Here is an 18844-nt window from a genome sequence, read left to right as displayed (position 1 = left end):
GTATTAAACTAAGTTATATACTATATAATCAATAAATTATATTACTGATCTAAAATTATTATTACCTTTAAAAGATAGTTATCGTTTTCGTCCCCTAATTAAGTCATCAATATTATAATTATATAATTTCAAACCAAAGGGACTCGACTCGGATTCCAACCCACTACCGAATAACCCGAATAGATATAAAACTGAATATGATGTTTACCCGGCTAAATCCGTTTCAATCCGACCCTTGTTATTCGATTATACCGATATGAATCCGAACCCGTTATAGTCCCGGCTAAACCCATTAACAATCCGTCATGTTCCAATCCGAATCGACCCCGACTACAATCCGACCCGTTTACAACCCGATCTGATATGAACCCGTGCATAAAATATCCGACCAGATCCTATCCGTTAAGTTTTCAATCCGATCTGATCCGATCCAACCCGTTTGAAAACATTATACATTAATAACCATTTTCAATAATGTTTAAGGAAAAAACGTACTATTGTCATTAGTCTCGACTATACCGTCGCGTATTTCGGGAATACTTTCCAAGCGTTGTCCGTGTACTTACGGTTGATAGTTGATACTTGCCGCTAACGTTACCCATTTGTGAATAAATATATCTCTTCTTTATAAGTAAATTTGTATATCCCATTTAGGTAATCCCTTTTTTGTAAGGGTTCAGGCCCAAATACATTCCTATAGGACATTGTAAATAATTGCCACAAACAACGGTTTATGGGCCAATAAGGGCCCTTATTTTCTGAAAACAACAACATGAAAAAAACTTTCCCCTAACTAAGAAACTCACACGACCACTACAAACTACCTTACAAGGAACAAATAATATAGCATTTATTAAGGCCCAACAACCTCCTAACCTATTGGACCAATTGGACCACATCTAACATCCAAACAATAATCCATCTCCCCAGAACAAAACCCAGAAACATAATTTAGATATTTTCGGACTTTGTTGTCCCGTTCACCAAAAGTTTTACACGATCACGCTCGAGATTATAAGGACTAAGAATGTCCTGGGTGAGCAAGAGCCGACGCGCTAATTCAATGTCTGGTATACGGAGCCCCTCATAGCCTTCAGCAAACTCCTTAATAGAGAGCAACATCCGGACACCGCAACTATGGCTGAAATACGAAAACATATCAACACTTGGTTATAAACAATACACAACCACAACGCACACCAACAATTTTCACAAGATAAGGTCACTTTACTTGTCTTCCTGGATTTCTATATCCATCCGCGTACGTCGCCATGTAAGAAGCAGGCCCCAAGTGTCTTCATCTTCGCCATTGAATAACAATTTGTCAACCCCAATTAGCTGGATAAACAAACAACGACCACATCAACATATTATCCTAAATGAAATAACATATGTACGTTAAAATAACACTCCAAACATGCGTCATTCATTTACCAGTTTATCAATTGCATTTTTGCGCTCCTCCACTGGATTGGTAATCAGAGAATCAATGATGTATACGGTTGGAGGGTCGGCAGATATAACAAGACACCACCAATGGTTTGTGAAGGGTCCCAACTTCTCAAGGACTGGGATAAACAACTGTTTTATAATAGTTAGTATAAACGTGTTACATAACTCACATTTTTATAACTCTCAAGGACTGGGATAAACAACTATTTTTTTACAGATACATAAGTGTGAGTATCATTCAATGTTACCTCAGATATTCGCGACGCAACATTCCCGTCTGATGTGTGGTTTCCTTCACCAATTTTAGTACATGCGGCCGCTATCTTCTCCCTCTCCTTCGTCATCCAATCACACAATCGGATGCGATCAACATCAGTCATCTTAACACCGTCATGGGAGTCTTGAGCAAACTTCATGACTTTGTCCTGAATACAAATTTCTCCAAATAAATAATGAGTGGGTCATATTGGCAAAGTTATAATTTAAAGTTTTCCCTATTGGACTTACAGAAAACGCGGAGCTCATCATGTACCGCAAACTTCTCCCTATGTATTTCTCGGCCCAAGCAGAATTGTAAAGTCTCGATATCGTGTCAACATACTACAATTTTTAAAAAATTATATCAACATACAGACTACCATTACGACCCTTATCTATAACTAGTAGACAACCCTACATATATCATTAATGAATTTGTACCATTTCTTGGCAGAATAGTACAGTTTAAATTAACGACAGTACACCCAGAGGTCGTTGGTTTTGAGATAGTACTACGTGGTAATTCGATAGTAGTACTATTTCATATTCATAAAATTCGTAAACACCAAACACATTTTATGTGATCGGACTAATACAATACATACTTTATTCACACTTTACCTGCTTGTGAACACATCCATTTAACTGTGCAAGACCTTTGCACTGGTTCATGTTGACGTTGGTCCCATCTCCACATTTAATCATCAAGGTAAGGCTACAAAAACACATACGGTTAGCCCAAACTTATAATACGTGTAAGCAAGGAATAAGTAGCATAACGAATTATAATTTGAGTACCTCATTCCTTTAAAGTCACCCCGTCCAGAAAGAAGACCACCGTTGTGGTTGACAAACTCAACTAGGTTGTAGCTGAATTTCTTTATTTCACTAGTCACCCACCCACACCCTCTTTCTGAAAAGGTAATGCTCTTTTTACGACGACGTCTGGGTCGAGTCCTCTCAAATAATATGGCCCCGGAGGCAATGAGACCACCCATCCGACTGTCACTAGTAATATCCAACAAGGCAGGAGGGGATTCCAGGCCGCATACAACAGATATCGTACTCCCATTAAACAAACCTTCACGCAGTGGTGAGCCAACAGGTTCACGATCATTCACCACTTTGTGGGGCGGAGGAGGCTTTGGATGGCCTTCCATTTGTTGTGGAAGGGATGGTAGGCCTTCCATTTGTTGCAGAGTAAGGGATGGTAGGCCTACAATTTGTTGCGGAGGAGGGGTTGGATGGCCATCCATCCGTTGGGGCAGAGTAGGGGTTGGTTGGGCATCAAACGCAAGGGCCGTAGGGGGGGTTGGTTGGGATTCCATTGTTTTCACCAGGGGAGGGGTTTGTTGGGCATGATATGGTTGGGGAGGGGTGTGTTGGGATTCCATTGCTTGGGGCGGGGGAGGGAAGGGATGACACATGGTAGGTTGAAACTTAAATGGATCAGGCAATGGAGATGTAACCTGTGGCGAAGGAGGGCAGGGAATTACCTTAGGCGCCCGGGAACAAGGAGAAGGATGTCGCGGTGTTAGAGGATCCTCCTCATTAACGGTTTTCATTTGAGGCTGCCTCACGGTCACCTCAGTTTGCATATCAAATTCCACCCGCACCAACTCAGTATGTTGTTGCTTTTCCCGTTCCTTAGCCAACTTCCTCATCTTCATTGGATTTCTCTCACTATTTCCTTTCTTCCGGGGTTTTAACTTGAAATTCTCATTCTCAATTGCGGGAATATTAACCTAAAATCAAAGATGGAAAGTAAAAACTTATTATCAAAAATCAAACACCAACAAACTGTGTGAACCTCAGCTAAGTAATTCACCTCTTCAGCAGGACCATCACTATCTTTGGTGGCCCTCGGATGTTGTGTATCACCATACGCGACAACAACACACTACAACAAATCAATCCACATTAACAGGATTTACAAATATTTTATTTTATAACTATTAAATTCAAGATTAATGCCTATTCAAAACAAATTCCTGTTACGCAAATCAATCTTCAACAAATTCAATTCAAGACATCACTTTTAGACAAATGGAAAACACAGCAACGTTATATATATCATATAACTCACCCCAAGACAACCGTAGTCCCCATTTGGTACCGGTAAACGATCTGCATCCTTTGCCTTTACAATCTCCTTCATATCCCATGCCTTCAACCTGGGGAATACGCCCCACTGCACCGGTATCCTATCTAGTCGATCAAGATACCATATCTGAAATAAATTTACACAACAATTATCCCCCAAAGCAAAACCCAAAAACATAAACCTTTGTAATTAACTCATTCATTAATCAAATTTGACTCACCACTAAGTAAATGCTACAGCCACCAACTCCTTTGGTCCACCCATACGTGTAGAAATCTCTACAGAACACTTTCGCCCTATCGATGAAGAAATCAAAAACAACCTTGCACCAGTCGTACTGTCGTGCCTGCAACCCAAGTGTACATGCATATACCAGACTCGCACTAAGTCTTCCACATTGTGTCGGACATAAAACCATACCAAGTGCAGCTATCAAAAACATTGTCTTGAACTCGGCCTCGTCATTTTCACCCCATTCACCCTCCAATCTTTCAATAAATTTGGGATTGATTGGAATTGCATCTGTGGATATAAGAACTCCAGTCTTGTTAGGGTTCACACTCGCCCATGACCGCCCATATTGGCCATAAATTTTATTAACCAAACTTTTCATTCGCTCATCAGCATCAACATCATTAGTGGGAATGACCTTCTCACCATTTGGAAGCCCAAGTATCCACCGAACCTGATTTTTGTTCATAGGAACATCAAATCCATTCGGACCCCTAAATACCTCATTCACAGGGTCCACACGAGTCATCAACCAATACACAAAGTTTCGGGGTAAGTGTTTCCCGCACAAGTGATAAAGTCCCCCAAATCCCATTTCGCTCACCCACTGCCTCCTTCGATTATCAAACCTATGTATAATTCTCCCAAATGCTTCAACTTTGCAATTGATGGTTGCAGTCTGGAGAAGGATACTCAAGTACACAAAATATTACAAACTCAAAGAATAGAACTTTCAATAACACAGCAACCAACTCATAGAATAGAACTTAACCAAATTTTGTCCCCAAATCATCTATTCGTTTAACATTTTAAATAAAATACATATAATGGACTACACATTCATATCAATTTATTATATACAATATAATCTACTTGTAATACAATCTTCTATTCGTTATCTACAAATACGTGGTACTAGTAGACCAAATGTACAATCTACTACAAACCAACTACTACCTCATTTCATATAACTACAACTCAACTACTCTAACATGAATGTAACCAAACACTTAATTACAACCATAAAATAAACTCTTAAAGGAACTAAAACAATAACCAACTGGTTTAAATTTCCCATGCAGGTGAACTAGTTACTGCCACACAGCTCACTTAGCCATACCAATTCTCACACAAGTTCACTAAGCCATATTGGGTTCAAAGTTTCATAAGAGGTGAAAATACTTACTCGTCCATTGTATTCCCGGTGGAGAACTTTCAATACCTGACGCGCTTCCTTCACTTCACCACCCTTAGTAAAACTATTTTCCTACAAATTCATTTCGACACAGGTTATACCAATTTACTTTTGTCCCTAATAATATCACAAACCCAACATCATATGAAACTACCTTGAACACTCCCGTGTGTAGGGTGACTTTCTCGACAACCGCTCTCCTTTTAGTTGTCACACGCTCTTTCTTCTTCGTGTCATCCGCATAAAATTTGTCACTACACTACACATTTGGGCAGAATCATAGTTTAGACAACATTTCCAGAGGAGTCCAATAATCTAAAATTACAGATTTTTACCAATCCTAACTGTATCATCCAACCACATAGGGGTAATACACTAATACACATTTCGTTAGTGGATTAAGAAAACAAGATACCTTTGGTCTCCCCCTCTTGCTCTTTTTATTTCTAACAACCGTCTCCTCCACAACAACTTCATCTTCAAGATCATACAAATCAGCCTTAAAATCCTCATCATCACTATCATCTTGCTGACTATTTGAACTTGCTGACACTTCACCAGGAGAATCTTCAATAAAATTATGATTCATAGTCCCACTATTTCGCATTCTACTCATATTCAGTTCCTACAAAGATTAACTACACATCACACAACAAGTCGCACATTATAAAATCTAACCAACTACAACACCAATACATGCAATTTTTAAACAACTTATTTTTTAATTTAATACAAATTCACCTTTTTTTTCCCAGCACCCCCAATTCGATTAAATTCTACATCTACATTTATAAGAAATCCCAATCCCAACCCTATCCACTATTAAACGTCATTTATATCAATATCACACAACTCTTAATTTACAATCTCTATCTTACACCCTTATTCGTAACTCATCACTGCCAATTAAGGTATTAATTCCTAATTTCATGCTCCGTAAAATGGAATTCAAACCACACACTTCAGTTCAAAAATCATACTAATTTACAAATGACACTACTGTTTTCCATAATTTTTAAATGAGAACAAATCGCTTACCTTATTGCATGTAGAATCCTGAATCGATTTCGTTAATGTTTGCTGAAATTTGCACCAGTAAATAGGAGGCCTCGGACCAACTCAACCCAGACGCGGAGGAGAGAGAATGATTTGAGGAGGGATGAAGAAACAAAGACTAGAAGCAACTGCCTTTAATTTTTTTTAACCGCCCAATTTTCGATTTGATACTGTGCTTTGCCTACCTTCTGTTAACGTCCCGTTACCATATTTCCGGTAACGATTACTTAACGCCAAACATACATCCCACCCACTTGAATTACAGTAATACCCAAATGTCCTTGGGTATTTGCACCTCTGCCATCCGATTAACACTGATGCGTTAATCGGTTAGATTAACGGGGAATTTCTCCTTTCTTATAGCATATAGATTGTCAAGGCTTCCTCCTCTAGAAGATGTCATTCAACGTTTTGAAGTCCTCTGCAGCAGCGGTCTCATGGAAATCAGTACGAAAAAACCGCTATTACACCTCTTTCTCTCTCCTCCATTACTTTACTGAGTTCATATGTATATAGTTATCAATTGCTCATTTTTCTTGCAATTTTATCAGACGGGAAACCTTCAAAAAACACTAGCCAGATGCATAGAAAAGCATGGCGTCGGCCTACACTCAGGCAGACCAACCAAGATCAAAATATGGCCGGAGTTGGCAAAAAAAGGCAGGTATTTTCAAGTGGGTTCAAATGTAATTGAAAGTTCAATCAATTTTGTCAAAGAATCGCCTCTTTGTACAACGCTTTGTAAAGATGGTGTTATGGTTACCACCGTTGAGCATCTGCTTTCGGCTTTGGAGGCATTTGGGGTTGATAATTGTCGCATTGAGATCACCCCTAGTAATCCAAATGAACCTGGCGTCGAGGTTTGTTTTCGCTTTCCTCCAGTTTGGTATTTGCTGTTTGCTGTGAATTTTGTTGATGTTGATTGATGATTTGTTGAAATTGTTTTGTTGAATGGAGTCTAATTTTATTTGTGTTTTTTTCATTGAAATGGGTTTATAGGGTTTATTTATTGGCGGAATGCTAAGATACTGGTATAGTGCCGTAGCATACTGTGTAGGTGGAATACTAAGGCTCCCTTTGTTTGGTTCCTAAATAAAAATGGGAGTAGATGGTGAAGATTAAGGAGAAGAAGAGGGAGGGAGGAAAGGAGGGAGGTGGAAAAGTGGTTTCCCTCCATTTCAAATTGGAAAAGGTTTTTCCAACTTAGAGGAAGTTATGGAAAACTCTTTTTCATCCCTTCCCAAACCAAACAACGTAAAATGATTGAAAAGGGGAAAACTATTTTCCATGAAAATATTTTACAACCCTACCAAACGGAGCCTAAGTGCAAGTGGTGAATACTAAGAAGACCACACCAGTATCTTATTATGCATATTTGATGAGTTGGCCACCAAAGGGATTATAAATCACGATTGAGATAGAGTTGTTTGTAATGAGGTTGAATGGTTTTTCACTGGTGGTTTAGTTTCTCCCGTTTTAGCATAATGTTGGCTCTGGCAATGAGGTTGATGGCAAATTAGGGTGTATGAAATTTGGTTAACACGAGGACTGTTAAAAGTTAAAAACTTGAGACTTACTGCCCTTATGGTGTTAGGTGCCTATATTGGATGGTTCGGCAAGGGAGTGGGTGAAGGCAATTGAAGAAGCTGGCTTGGAGGATGCTACTGATGAGAACGGTAATAATTGTGAGAAGATGGCACCATTTGTTAATGAGCCTATTCATTTAAGGAAAAATGACTCATTCATCGCAGCTTTTCCATCCGAGGAGATTCATATTACTTGCGGCATCAATTTTCCGGAGGTTTAATACTTTAATCTTCGTTAAGTTACTTTGTTTTTGATATTTTGTTTATGATTTATTGCCACACAATTCGATTCATAGTTTATGGTGTTTTATTTGCCAAAGAGCAGATAGATTGTATTGCTAACGTCATTACTTTTTCCTAGTCATTCTTGCTATTTCTTGTATATCCTGGTGTTGTGGTTCATTTCCCAGTAAAGACAAGGCCATGTGGTATTAGTGTCCATATATGTGATTCATGGCTCCCTCAAATTCCTAGGAAAAAGGGCAAAAGAGAAAATACTAGGACACATCCTTAATGGATAATGTCATGAAGAGAATACTTAAACTATCTAAATTTCTAGGGAAATTATCCACAGTAATTAGTAGGCTTATAATAGGCCATTTTCCAAAATGACCCTCACTTATTTGACATTCTCCAAATTAAACCTGTACTTGAGAGTCACTGTTTTATTAGCCATTTGACCATACTACCAACAGTAATAAGTGCCATTATGTACTGCAATTAAAAGTTCATTTCACATCATTAGCATTATGCCATATGTAGAAGCTTTATATGCATTGGGTATAATTTTAAATTACATTCCTGTATTTCATCTTTTTCACCCCCATTACATTTTTGTCTCCAAATTTTCTCAGGAGCATTCGGTGAATGCTGTTTTCTTTCCTTCTCCTTTAAACTTCCAATTAGTTTCAACCCCATGTCCTGCATCCTTCCCTTCTGTACTCTTTCCCTCGATCTCAGGACCCCTTATCCTGAAAAACCTAAAATAAATTGTGATATTGAGAAATGGCCCAAAGTACAACGTTGCCTCCCATATGTTTGTTAAAGATTACTTTGCTAACTTTCTTATTCAATTTGCGAAGTGTCCACCTTTTTCTGTTTTGGCACAAATAAATACGGAGTAATTAAATAAATGATCCTTTTCTCATAGGAAATAGGGAATGGAAGAAATTTACACTCCGATAATTTATATGCTTGTTATTGTGTATAAATATGGTCAGACAGAACGAAGACAAGTCAATCCATGCTGTTTACTTTGCATAAGAAAATCACAGTTGGGTAAATTAGTTTAGAAATTAGTGGGCTGTTCTTAAGAAAATCATGATGTTGTGTCATGGAAAGAAGAATAATAGAAATCATACCCGTGAATATGGTTTAAGAAGGTTCTTGTGGTTGTGGTTGCCTTAGATCAAAATCATTTTAGAACGACAGTCTTGAACAGCTTACACCAACAACAGATAAAATAGATACATGGAAAGGCATAAATACACATGCAGTGGTGAGGGAGGGTGTTGGGGGGGGGGGGGGGGGAGGGAATAAGAACGGTTGCGTAAGACCTAAAAGGTGTAGAAAACAAATGAAATATATATAGAATGACCCTTTGACAACATGCATGGCAGGTGACGTGGAAGTGAAAATATGTGCACAAGGCTTCCAATGACTAGTAAGCATATGAGTTAGAATAGCGACCCCTAGTTAGAGTCCACAACAAAATTCACAGTGTACTAAAAGCTCTAAAAATCTTTTCAAGGGTCATGACCCTCTCGAAATGTACCGAGTGATTAACCATCTCACTTAAAACTTCCAAGACCTTCCTCATCTTCTCTTTTCTGTTTTAATCCTCAAACTCTTCACTGAGGTACACAAGGAAACATTGCTGTATAATTCAGCTTTATTTCAGCCAGTAGAAGCGATAAGATGTTTATTTTCTAAGATCATTTTGCTAGATACAATCAATAGAAGCGATAAGATACTTTTTTTGGATATTCTTGCCCTTAGTCACCCAAAAAAATAAAGCAATTCACTAATGCTACAAAAAAAGCAATTTAGATATGATTTGGTGATTGTCGTACACGAGGGTGCTGTTTACAAAAGATGCATTAGTGACTCTCCTTACTAGTTCCTTTGAAGATAGGGTCTTAAGAGTTGGTGGAAAAAGTGTCAAGGCTGAATAAGGTGACAATCTTCTAAATTTTTACACTGCACTTGTGAATCTCCTATGACACACTTTCCTTTTTGGGAAATTTACTTTTTAGTTGACACACTTCTTATTTTCATAAGTTTTGTAATGTAAATTTCCTATTTAACACTTATGTGGGTATGTGGGTACTGGGCACATGGTTAGTGTGTTAGTGGGTAGGGGTATTATTGTCTATTACTTTTTTTTGTCACCCTTTCTTAATATGTGTGCCAAATAAAGTGTGTCAACTAAAAAAGAAAGGAGGAAGTATATGATTAGATCAAGCATCCTTATTCTCGTAAAATCTTATCTCTAGTACAGTTAAGTTAGAATCTTGATATTTTAGAGAGGCCTTTCTTAAATATATTCTCGCTGTCTCTTCCTTGTGCCGAAGAAAAGTAAAAGAGGAAAGACTACTGAATATGTTTTATTTACATGACACCTGGCTAGTGGCTAAATCAAAAGTTAGCTTCTCCTGCATTGACTTCAGAATGTATACTTCATATGTCAAGGGCTAAAAATTATCCTCCTTTTCTGTTTTTATCTTACATTCAGTTGATGTGAGTGACTATCTCTAACTGAAATGACAAGGAAAATTGTACAGTATCGTACTTGTCTGTATCTTATATGCAAAATTGCCTGAAAGTTTTTGGTTTGATGACTTTGGTCAGAAAATCTTGTGGTCAATGGTATTGCACTAGTAGTTAATGGTAGTGCAAAATGCTTTCCATACTGACTTATTTTCAGACAAGAGAGTATGTTAGTGAAATCATAGTGATTTTGTTATTATTTCATTTAAGAAGGTTACACTTGCAAGCAGATTGTGGAAATGAAATCTTATGCTACAGGATAAAAAGCAAATTTCCTGATAGTAGATGTTAAATAATATTACTTTTTGTGGACCTATTATGTACGTAAAGCTTTACGTGTCAGTTGATTCTGAATTTCTTGTTTCATCAACCTTGGTAGGAGTAGGATAATTTTTACAGTTCACATCTGCAGAACTTTATGAAAGACATCTGCACAGTTTCAGTAAACTAGTGTTGTTTAGCGGATATCTTTTTCAATCGTTATTCTAATATTTTTCAAGAGTAGAGCTGGGTTAGCTTTTTGATTCAGTGTTGTGAAAACTAATTTCTGTCACCTTGTCTTTGCAGGTGCCTTCCATTGGCTGCCAGTGGTTTTTTTCCAGAAATTTTAACAGGTCTTTCTATGCAACAGATATAGCTTCTGCCAGAACTTTTTGTGTTTATGAAGAGGTTAATCTTAGAAAATGCTCCTTGAACACTTTTTGACACTTCAATCACGCTTTGATTTTTTTTTGAAAGAAAACCAAGGCGGACAACCTTAATCATCCTTTCGGATGAATTAAATACAAACCAATCACACTTTGAAGAACATGTATGTACACATACTGATAAACTAAACTGATGTCGTATTACTGAATTTTTTGCTACCATTATAAAAAAAATGACTTCTTTTATATTGGAGAAAGAGTGAAACATCCTCGTTTGACTTTTGTTAAACCCAATCTCACTCAACAGGTATATCACTTCGCTTGAATGGTTTTCTTTCTGGAAGTTGTTTTATTGACTTTGGTTTAAGTCCATGCGAATGCAACTTTGTTTAGGCTGAAAAATAAGCCAGGTTTTGAAATTTGTTTGTCTTGTGACAGGTGGAGAAGATACGTGAGATGGGACTCATAAAAGGCGGATCACTAGACAATGCTATTGTTTGTAGGTAATGCCTTCAGTTTCACTAAGATAAGTTAATTGTCAACATTCTTTTATGTGGTATGTTTTGGTTTATAAAATACCAAGTACTTTCTTGCAAAAATGTTAGAATTGTCATGATCTAATCGTTTTGTAACGAGTTGAACATTTTCTTTCTTCTAAGTTGTCACTGCTGATGTCGATTAATGAAATGACAATTGATCTCGCCCCTCGTCCGCATCACTCACACATGCTCACGCGCCCGCACGAGCTCTTGCTCGCACAGCTGCGCGCGCCAGCGCTTTTTCTTGCTGCAACATACAGTGCCGCACATGGCACGAGCTCCCGCGCACGCACCACATCGGCAACGACCCACATGGGCGATGCACTTGCTTGGTAACTAAACAATTCTATAAATTTCATGAATTTTAGGGCAAAAATAGAAAATTTATTAATTCAAATTAGTTTCCGATTGCATATTAATTTTGGGAAAAATAATAGGGTTTATAAAATTGAAATTTTAAGCCATAGATTCATCATATCCTTCGATTAACAATTTCTAGGCGGTCTTTAAGCATAGACCCTCTTTAAATTACTAATCAGTTATGAAAAATCAAATGTGTCAAACGTGACTAAAGAAATGTGTCAATTAAATAAGAACCGAAGAAGTATATATATAATTAAGCTCGCACTAACCTTCTTGTACACACATAACTCCTCTTTGTAACTAACTAAATCAAAAAGTCGATTGTGGCTGCTGAAACACACGAGGCTTGTTTCTGTAGATTACTTCATTGGAACATATGGTAAATTGGTGATGTGCGTCAGAAATTCAATTGACATATTCTTCGAGGTCTTTTGTACGAAAAGCAGTTTTCACGTCCATTTTCATTATCTCATACTCGTAGTATACAACTATACAAACTAGAATTCAAATGGACTTGAAAAGTGGAATTAGTTTTTACCTAAATCAAAGCCTTTATTTTTGTTATTTCCCTTGGCAACACACATGCTTGATAGGATTCAACATTTCAACCTTCCCATCTCCTTCAATCTAATGACGAATTGACACTCTATGGATTTTATGTATCTTTATTCATTCTCATGGGTTCCTCTCTGAATTCCAAGGCTTATATCCACTTCTCACGAGTGTTGGGGCCATCATCAATATTATTAGGTTTAATCTAAGTGGTGCATGGTATGCAGTATGCTCTAGTATATCTTATAACAAGCTCTTCTCCTTTTCTTTTGTACTTCGTCCGTCTATTTTTTTAAAAAAATTGCGCCATTTGCGTTGGGACAAAGATTAAGAAAAAGTAGTAAATATCAAAATTGCCTATGTGATAAACAAACAAAAGCTAGAGAAAGATAGGTAAGAATGCTAAATGTAAAAATGTGAGTTAAGGTAAATAGGGTATTTGATGTGTAAACACACCAAAAACATGTAAAAACTTACCATAAAAGAAAATTGTGCATTTAATATGCAACTTCCACAAAAGGCAAATGGTGCAATTGAAAAAAAATGGAGGAAGTATCGTTGTTGCATAGTACTTAGACTGATTGATGAACGGATTCATTACCCTCAATAATTGAATTTGGTAGCCTTTGTGTCATCTTCAATGCTCTTAAATTTCTACACGTACAGATCATGCAGTCGATGCTCTTGAGCATGTGTTGACCGACTTAACTCACATCTTCTATTTCATCGTGATATATTTCAATATCATGGCTTTGTTCATTGAGGAACTCTTAAATGATTACAATTATGCCCAAAATGTGTTGTGGTACAAAGGGTGAAAGAGTTAGTATCCCAAACCTAGCTACTAGTTTGTCTAGGATGCAGTCTCTTCAGCTGAACAATCCCAATCTCAAATGTATTGAGTTAGATGTTCGTGCTTTTCCATAGCTCATATAGAGATTTAGTGACTGCTTAGTGGGAACTTTGTTTATTGAATACACAAAGGCTTCCAAAGCATATCCCCATAAGAATATAAGAAGATCGACGAACGATGTTTTGGGTTAGGCTTTCGTGATTTTTCATAGCTCATGTGGAGTTTTAGTCAATGCTTAGTGGGAACTAAAGCATATTCCCAGAAGAATATGGGAAGATCGATGAACCCTATAGTGTAGCTTATCATATCGAATAAGCAACCGTTTCCTCTTTCTAAAGCATTGTTGTGTGGTGGTGTGCTTGGATAAATCAATAAAAACAAATCTCCCTTTTCCGTTAGGTAATTAAGAAATTCGCCGAACAATTTCAAATAGGATTATGTTGACGAAGCTCATTCATTTACAAAAGATTATGTTGAAATATTATTAGTTTTATGTATTGAGTATGCCTTCAATTGAAGACCCATTTTCCTCTTAGACGTCCCAATTTTTTTTTTTTTGAGCGACAAGTTAGAGTGTCACAATCCGAGTGTTTTGATACCAGATCGTGCGGCGCGCTCTTGCCTATGGGGCGGAAAGAACGCAAGTCTTGTGCGGAAAGTGAATCAAGGCTTGGGGCACGATCGGGTGCTTGCTTCAGAATGGGCACTCTTGCCTATTGGCGACAAGAGTGAGGGCCGATGGTCGATCTGGGTGCTTGTCTGCGCACAACAGGTACAAGCGGGACCGACGACAAGAATGTATCTGTTTTATGGAGACTTTATTGAGTCTTGAAAAGTTTAAAAACATGCGACAGTACAATATCTATAAAGGTTAACAACACGCAAGTAATTAAGCAAAGCCAACTTCTGATGAGAGGTATTGGTCCATACCCCTCATAGAGGTTTATTTTGAATTAGCTTTAAACTTCTAGTGAACGCTGGATTCACATAAACATAATAATTCTATCTAAAGCCTAAAAAACTATTAGAAAGATCCTAGAGAGCAATAGATAAGAAAATACAAGTAAATGAAGATTAGATTCTAACATCCTTCCCCACTTAAATTGTCCACGACCTCGTCGATTTGCAAGAATTATAATAGATAAAAGAAAAGGTTTCTATGCTAAATTTTGCAGTCTCTTTTGCGTCGTTGGTTGATGGCGGTTGCTGAAGTCTTCTTGATCTTGTTGTGTCTTGGTTGGTTGGTGAGCTTCTGTTGGAGTCTTGTTGAGTGTTTCTTTTTGGAGTTGATGCTTCTTGTGAATCCAAGATTCCTTGCTTCTGGTTTCTTACTCGGAGTTATTGGGCTCGAGCTTGTATATTTATTCTTGTGTTTGTTGCGATGGGGTATCTGAGATGTCGCCTTTCTGGGTGGCTCTAACAGTTGCTTTGGTGGGTGTCTAGTGCGAGGTTGCTTGTGGGATGTTGTCTTCTTCCGGGGCTCCACCACTCGCGTTGCCGAAAGGTATCGGCCCTTCTCTTTTGCTTCTGTGGGGAGTACCTGTATTTCGGACAAGACAAGTTTGTCCACCTGCTACAAGCAAAGAATTCAAGTGAGGCATTACAACTGCTTTCCTGGTGCGAAGGAACTCCAATCCAAGCACAAGGTTGAAGTCGTCCATGTTGATGACAGTGAAATTCGTTTTTCCTTCCCATTCTCCTAACTTTGTTTCCACATGCTTTGCCACACCATGAATCGACTTGTTTTTTGAGTTAACGGTTTTCATGTTACCGACTGCCTTCTTCCTTGAGTACCAACTCCAATCTTCAAGCTTCTGTTTCAGTGACAAATTTGTGAGAGGCGCCGGTGTCAACCATGGCTCGAGTTTTCCTCCCCTTCACTAAGAGGTCCACATACATAAGGTTTGTGGAGTGCTCTCTGGTCTTTGGGGACTCTTTCCCCACTGCATACATCATGTAGACGACACCCTTTCTGTGAGGACGCTTCGTCCTCACTGCATGCTTCTTCTTCAGTCTCTTTCGGGCTTCCTTCCACGTGCAAGTTGTCGATCTCCTATTTATGCTTGCACTCCCACCATTTGTGTGGGCCTGGGCATAACAAGCAATTAAGCCTACTAAAAGTGTCCCAAGGGCGTGCCGACCATGGATTCTCTTGTTGATTGGGAAGGTGATGACCAAGATTTCTGCGAGTCTCCTCCCCCATTTCCTTTCTTGAGTCCCCGGACTGGACGACACCCTTGAGTCATTTTTCGCACTCTTGGGTGAGCTTCGAGTCGGGCCCTTCAAACTTGTAGGCGTCCCCCTTGGTTCTTCTTCTGAGCAATGACCCTTCCCTGCGGAGTAGTCCATTAGTCGCTCTGCTGCAGTCATGGCGGCCGAGAGGGTGTCAACTTTCGCCCTCAGAACTCACGCTGCGCCCATTTTTTCAACCCGTGAACAAAGTTGATCAAACGATCCTTCTCATTCATGTCTCTTTTGTCCAACATGATAGTTACGGATGGAGCACTTGTGGCGGATCTCCTGCAACTTCATTCGTGCGGAAAACTCGGTGTTCTCATGAGTTCCTTCTTGAACTCCTACCATGCATTTATCTTGATCTTCACAGCTTCGATGTCAGTGTGCTTTCTGCGCCACCATAGCTTTGTATCATCTGACAAGTGCATGGTCGCAGTATCCACATTCAGGTCGTCGCTCACATATTCTGAAGTACTTTTCCATGTCGAAGAGGAAGGTATCAACTTCCTTCGAGTCTCTAGTGCCGGTGTAGTCTCGAGGCTTTGGAGGTTTGATCTTCATCGCACCACCTCCCCCCGAGTCGCTCCTTGCAGCGCGCATCATGGTCGTAGACTTGTCTAGTGCATTATCAACTTGCTTCTGAACAAAGCTAAGTTGTTTGTGAAGCACCCTTTTCTCTTGCATGAGCTCATCGACCGCATTCTCGAGTCTTTCTATTTCTTTGGCTTGGCCAACCACAACTTCGAGTCGGGTCCAGCTGACTTGCCCTCTGCCCTCTCTAGCCAGGCTAGTCTCTCTTCAATTGATTTCATCTTAGATTGCTTCATTTTAGATTGATTTCATCTTGGCTCTAATACCAACTGTCACGGTCCGAGTGTTTTGACACCAGATCGTGTTGTGCGCTCTTGCCTATGCGGCGGCAAGGGCGTAAGCCTTGTGCGGAAAGTGAATCTCAAGGCTTGGGACACGAGCTGGTGCTTGCTTCAAAATGGGCACTCTTGCCTATTGGCGACAAGAGCAAGGGTCGATGGTCGGTCCGGGAGCTTGTGGCAAAAGTGGGACCGACGACGAGAATGTATTTGGTTTGTGGAGATTTTATTGAGTCTTCAAAATCTTAAAAACATGCGACAATACAATATATATAATGGCTAACAACACGCAAGTAATTAAGCAAATGCAACTTCTGATGAGAGGTATTGGTCCATACCCCTCATAGATGTTTAATTTGAATTAGCTTTAAACTTCCCGTGAACGTTGGATTTGACAAAAACATAATAATTCTATCTAAAGCCTAGAAAACTATTAGAAAGATCCTAGAAAGAAATAGATAAGAAAAATACAAGGAAGGTTGGATTCTAACACAGAGGTTGCAACTTGCAAGTTGGAATAATATTTATGTTTTTTTTTGTCTGGCTCAGTGTTATATTATCTACATGGGACAAATTTTGCTAAAATTCTTGTCCTAAGAGCACGAACTTGTAAGAGTTTTGTCTAATGTCTTTATGGTTGAATGGCTTCACCTGTTTCTATTTGACATTTGCTTGTGTTCTTGTGGCATTGTTTTATTTTATGTTCTTCAATTTTTCATAGGACTAATGTGCGAAATTTGTTTGTGTAGTGCCTCAAAAGGTTGGCTAAACTCCGCACTGCGTTTCCATGATGAGCCTTGTCGCCATAAAGTCTTAGATCTTATTGGTGATCTCTCTATTTTTGCAAAATCTGGTAATCAAGGGCTTCCCGTAGCACATATTGTTGCTTATAAGGTGATTTTCCTTAACTTAGAAGTTTAACTTGTGCTCTTGAATTTTAGAAAGAGTTCAAACATCTTATTTATACGGTCAGAAACTGAGCTTCACTAGGTAAACTTCTAGGTTTTAGGACGATTGTTCGTTCTAATCTTTGTTCTTTTGTACTGATTTTTGCTGAACTTGTTTTGGTTCTGAACTGAGCTTTTCTGTTATTATTATTTTAAAATCTTGCAAGTTAAAAAAGAAGAAAGCTCAATAAGCTTGGACCTTTCATGTAGATAATGAATTTGAGGGGATGCAGATGTATTACATGATCGCAAAAAATCAGAGATCATGCAATGAGTTTCCTGGTACATGCTAATAATACTAGGTTTAACCTTCAGATAATGCTTTCTATGAGTTGTGATGCTTTTTTATATGCTTATGGCAGCAATGGCTGGGTACCAGGAAATATTTAGTAATTCTTGGGATATGGTAGTTTTGTTGAGTCGGATTGAAGTGTTATGAAATCTGATGGATACTACAGATTGTTGATTTATGGCTCTGGAAAATTGTCATGTTAGTCTAATGATCCACCAACCACCTGTAATTGTTGCGATGGTCAGCTGTTCCTAATTAAAGGTTTCACTTTTCTCTTTGACACAGGCTGGTCATGCTTTGCATACAGATCTTGTTCGCCATCTAACCTGACCTCCAATTAAGATATAGAGTTGTAGACGCCTGCTCAAGGATTTGCTGATGAAATCAACTTTATCTTGTCCATCCAGAGGAGTTATTTAATCCAAAGCTGTGAAATGAAGAGCGTTGTTCATTTTCTTTTGGGTAAATAGAGAACCACAAAGGGGCCGCACATAGCTTGGATTTGATCTCTAGTCTGGGTTTTTATTTCAAGACTTTACCAACAAGCTGCCTCACATTTACAATGATTGATTACGTCCATTCCTCGTGCCTCTTAGACGGTAGGATTTCATCTAAACCTCTCAAGTGTAGATGACAGTATTCTAATAATCTCTCCATTCTCCTAAGTTTTTACTCACTTTCTTTTTTGAAGTGTTTTTCTAAGTGTTACTCCTCCCTATTTTTTGTAGGAGTTAAACTTGCTACTTCCGATTGTATTTTTTTCAGTCACACTTCTATTTTTAGTAACTTTTACTCCTACTCTTCAATTATTCATTATTTTTTTACTTTCCTATGACCCTATTTAAAATTATAAATAATTTCATTTTTAATAATATTTACACCCCATTTGTTTTTTT

The 18844-nt window shown here is 38.4% G+C and overlaps 2 protein-coding genes across 4 annotated transcripts; one reads left to right on the top strand and one right to left on the bottom strand.

Moving 5' to 3' along the window:
- Nucleotides 1-756: 756 nt before the first annotated feature.
- On the bottom strand, nt 757-1985 carry LOC130469070 (uncharacterized). The gene is made up of 4 exons (XM_056838065.1): nt 1701-1985; nt 1435-1581; nt 1232-1338; nt 757-1141 (listed from the first exon to the last, which is right to left on the bottom strand). Exons 1-4 carry the CDS (start codon nt 1866-1868, stop codon nt 952-954), a joined length of 612 nt encoding a protein of 203 aa, XP_056694043.1. The 5' UTR covers nt 1869-1985; the 3' UTR covers nt 757-951.
- A 4595-nt stretch (nt 1986-6580) lies between these two features.
- On the top strand, nt 6581-18844 carry LOC110783222 (probable UDP-3-O-acyl-N-acetylglucosamine deacetylase 1, mitochondrial). 3 transcript variants are annotated; one of them, XM_021987530.2, is made up of 8 exons: nt 6584-6743; nt 6848-7156; nt 7891-7972; nt 8048-8097; nt 11219-11320; nt 11737-11801; nt 17459-17603; nt 18234-18844. In XM_021987530.2, the coding sequence occupies exons 1-8, from the start codon at nt 6693-6695 to the stop codon at nt 18276-18278; spliced, it is 849 nt and encodes a 282-aa protein (XP_021843222.1). In that variant the 5' UTR covers nt 6584-6692; the 3' UTR covers nt 18279-18844. The 3 variants fall into 3 exon arrangements, 2 of the variants coding, with proteins under 2 accessions (XP_021843222.1, XP_021843221.1); XR_002532040.2 differs by lacking the exon at nt 18234-18844 and adding an exon at nt 11958-12169 and having other exon boundaries at nt 6581-6743; nt 7891-8097; nt 17459-17597; XM_021987529.2 differs by having other exon boundaries at nt 7891-8097.

Source organism: Spinacia oleracea, chromosome 3 (assembly GCF_020520425.1).
Source record: "Spinacia oleracea cultivar Varoflay chromosome 3, BTI_SOV_V1, whole genome shotgun sequence".
NCBI classification, from domain to species: domain Eukaryota; kingdom Viridiplantae; phylum Streptophyta; class Magnoliopsida; order Caryophyllales; family Amaranthaceae; genus Spinacia; species Spinacia oleracea.
Note: the sequence above shows the minus strand (reverse complement) of the source record. Positions and strands in the feature narration are given on the sequence as shown.

What these genes read in the sequence shown, in the direction of transcription:
- LOC130469070 (XM_056838065.1), bottom strand. Translation starts at nt 1,868, where the DNA reads ATGAAGTTTGCTCAAGACTCCCATGACGGTGTTAAGATGACTGATGTT. An exon ending in TTGCGTCGCGAATATCTGAG is followed by an intron (nt 1,582 to 1,700) that starts GTAACATTGAAT and finishes ATTATAAAACAG; the next exon opens with TTGTTTATCCCAGTCCTTGA. An exon ending in ATAGAAATCCAGGAAGACAA is followed by an intron (nt 1,142 to 1,231) that starts GTAAAGTGACCT and finishes TTCGTATTTCAG; the next exon opens with CCATAGTTGCGGTGTCCGGA.
- LOC110783222 (XM_021987529.2), top strand. Translation starts at nt 6,693, where the DNA reads ATGTCATTCAACGTTTTGAAGTCCTCTGCAGCAGCGGTCTCATGGAAA. An exon ending in CAAATGAACCTGGCGTCGAG is followed by an intron (nt 7,157 to 7,890) that starts GTTTGTTTTCGC and finishes TTATGGTGTTAG; the next exon opens with GTGCCTATATTGGATGGTTC. An exon ending in CACATATTGTTGCTTATAAG is followed by an intron (nt 17,604 to 18,233) that starts GTGATTTTCCTT and finishes TCTTTGACACAG; the next exon opens with GCTGGTCATGCTTTGCATAC.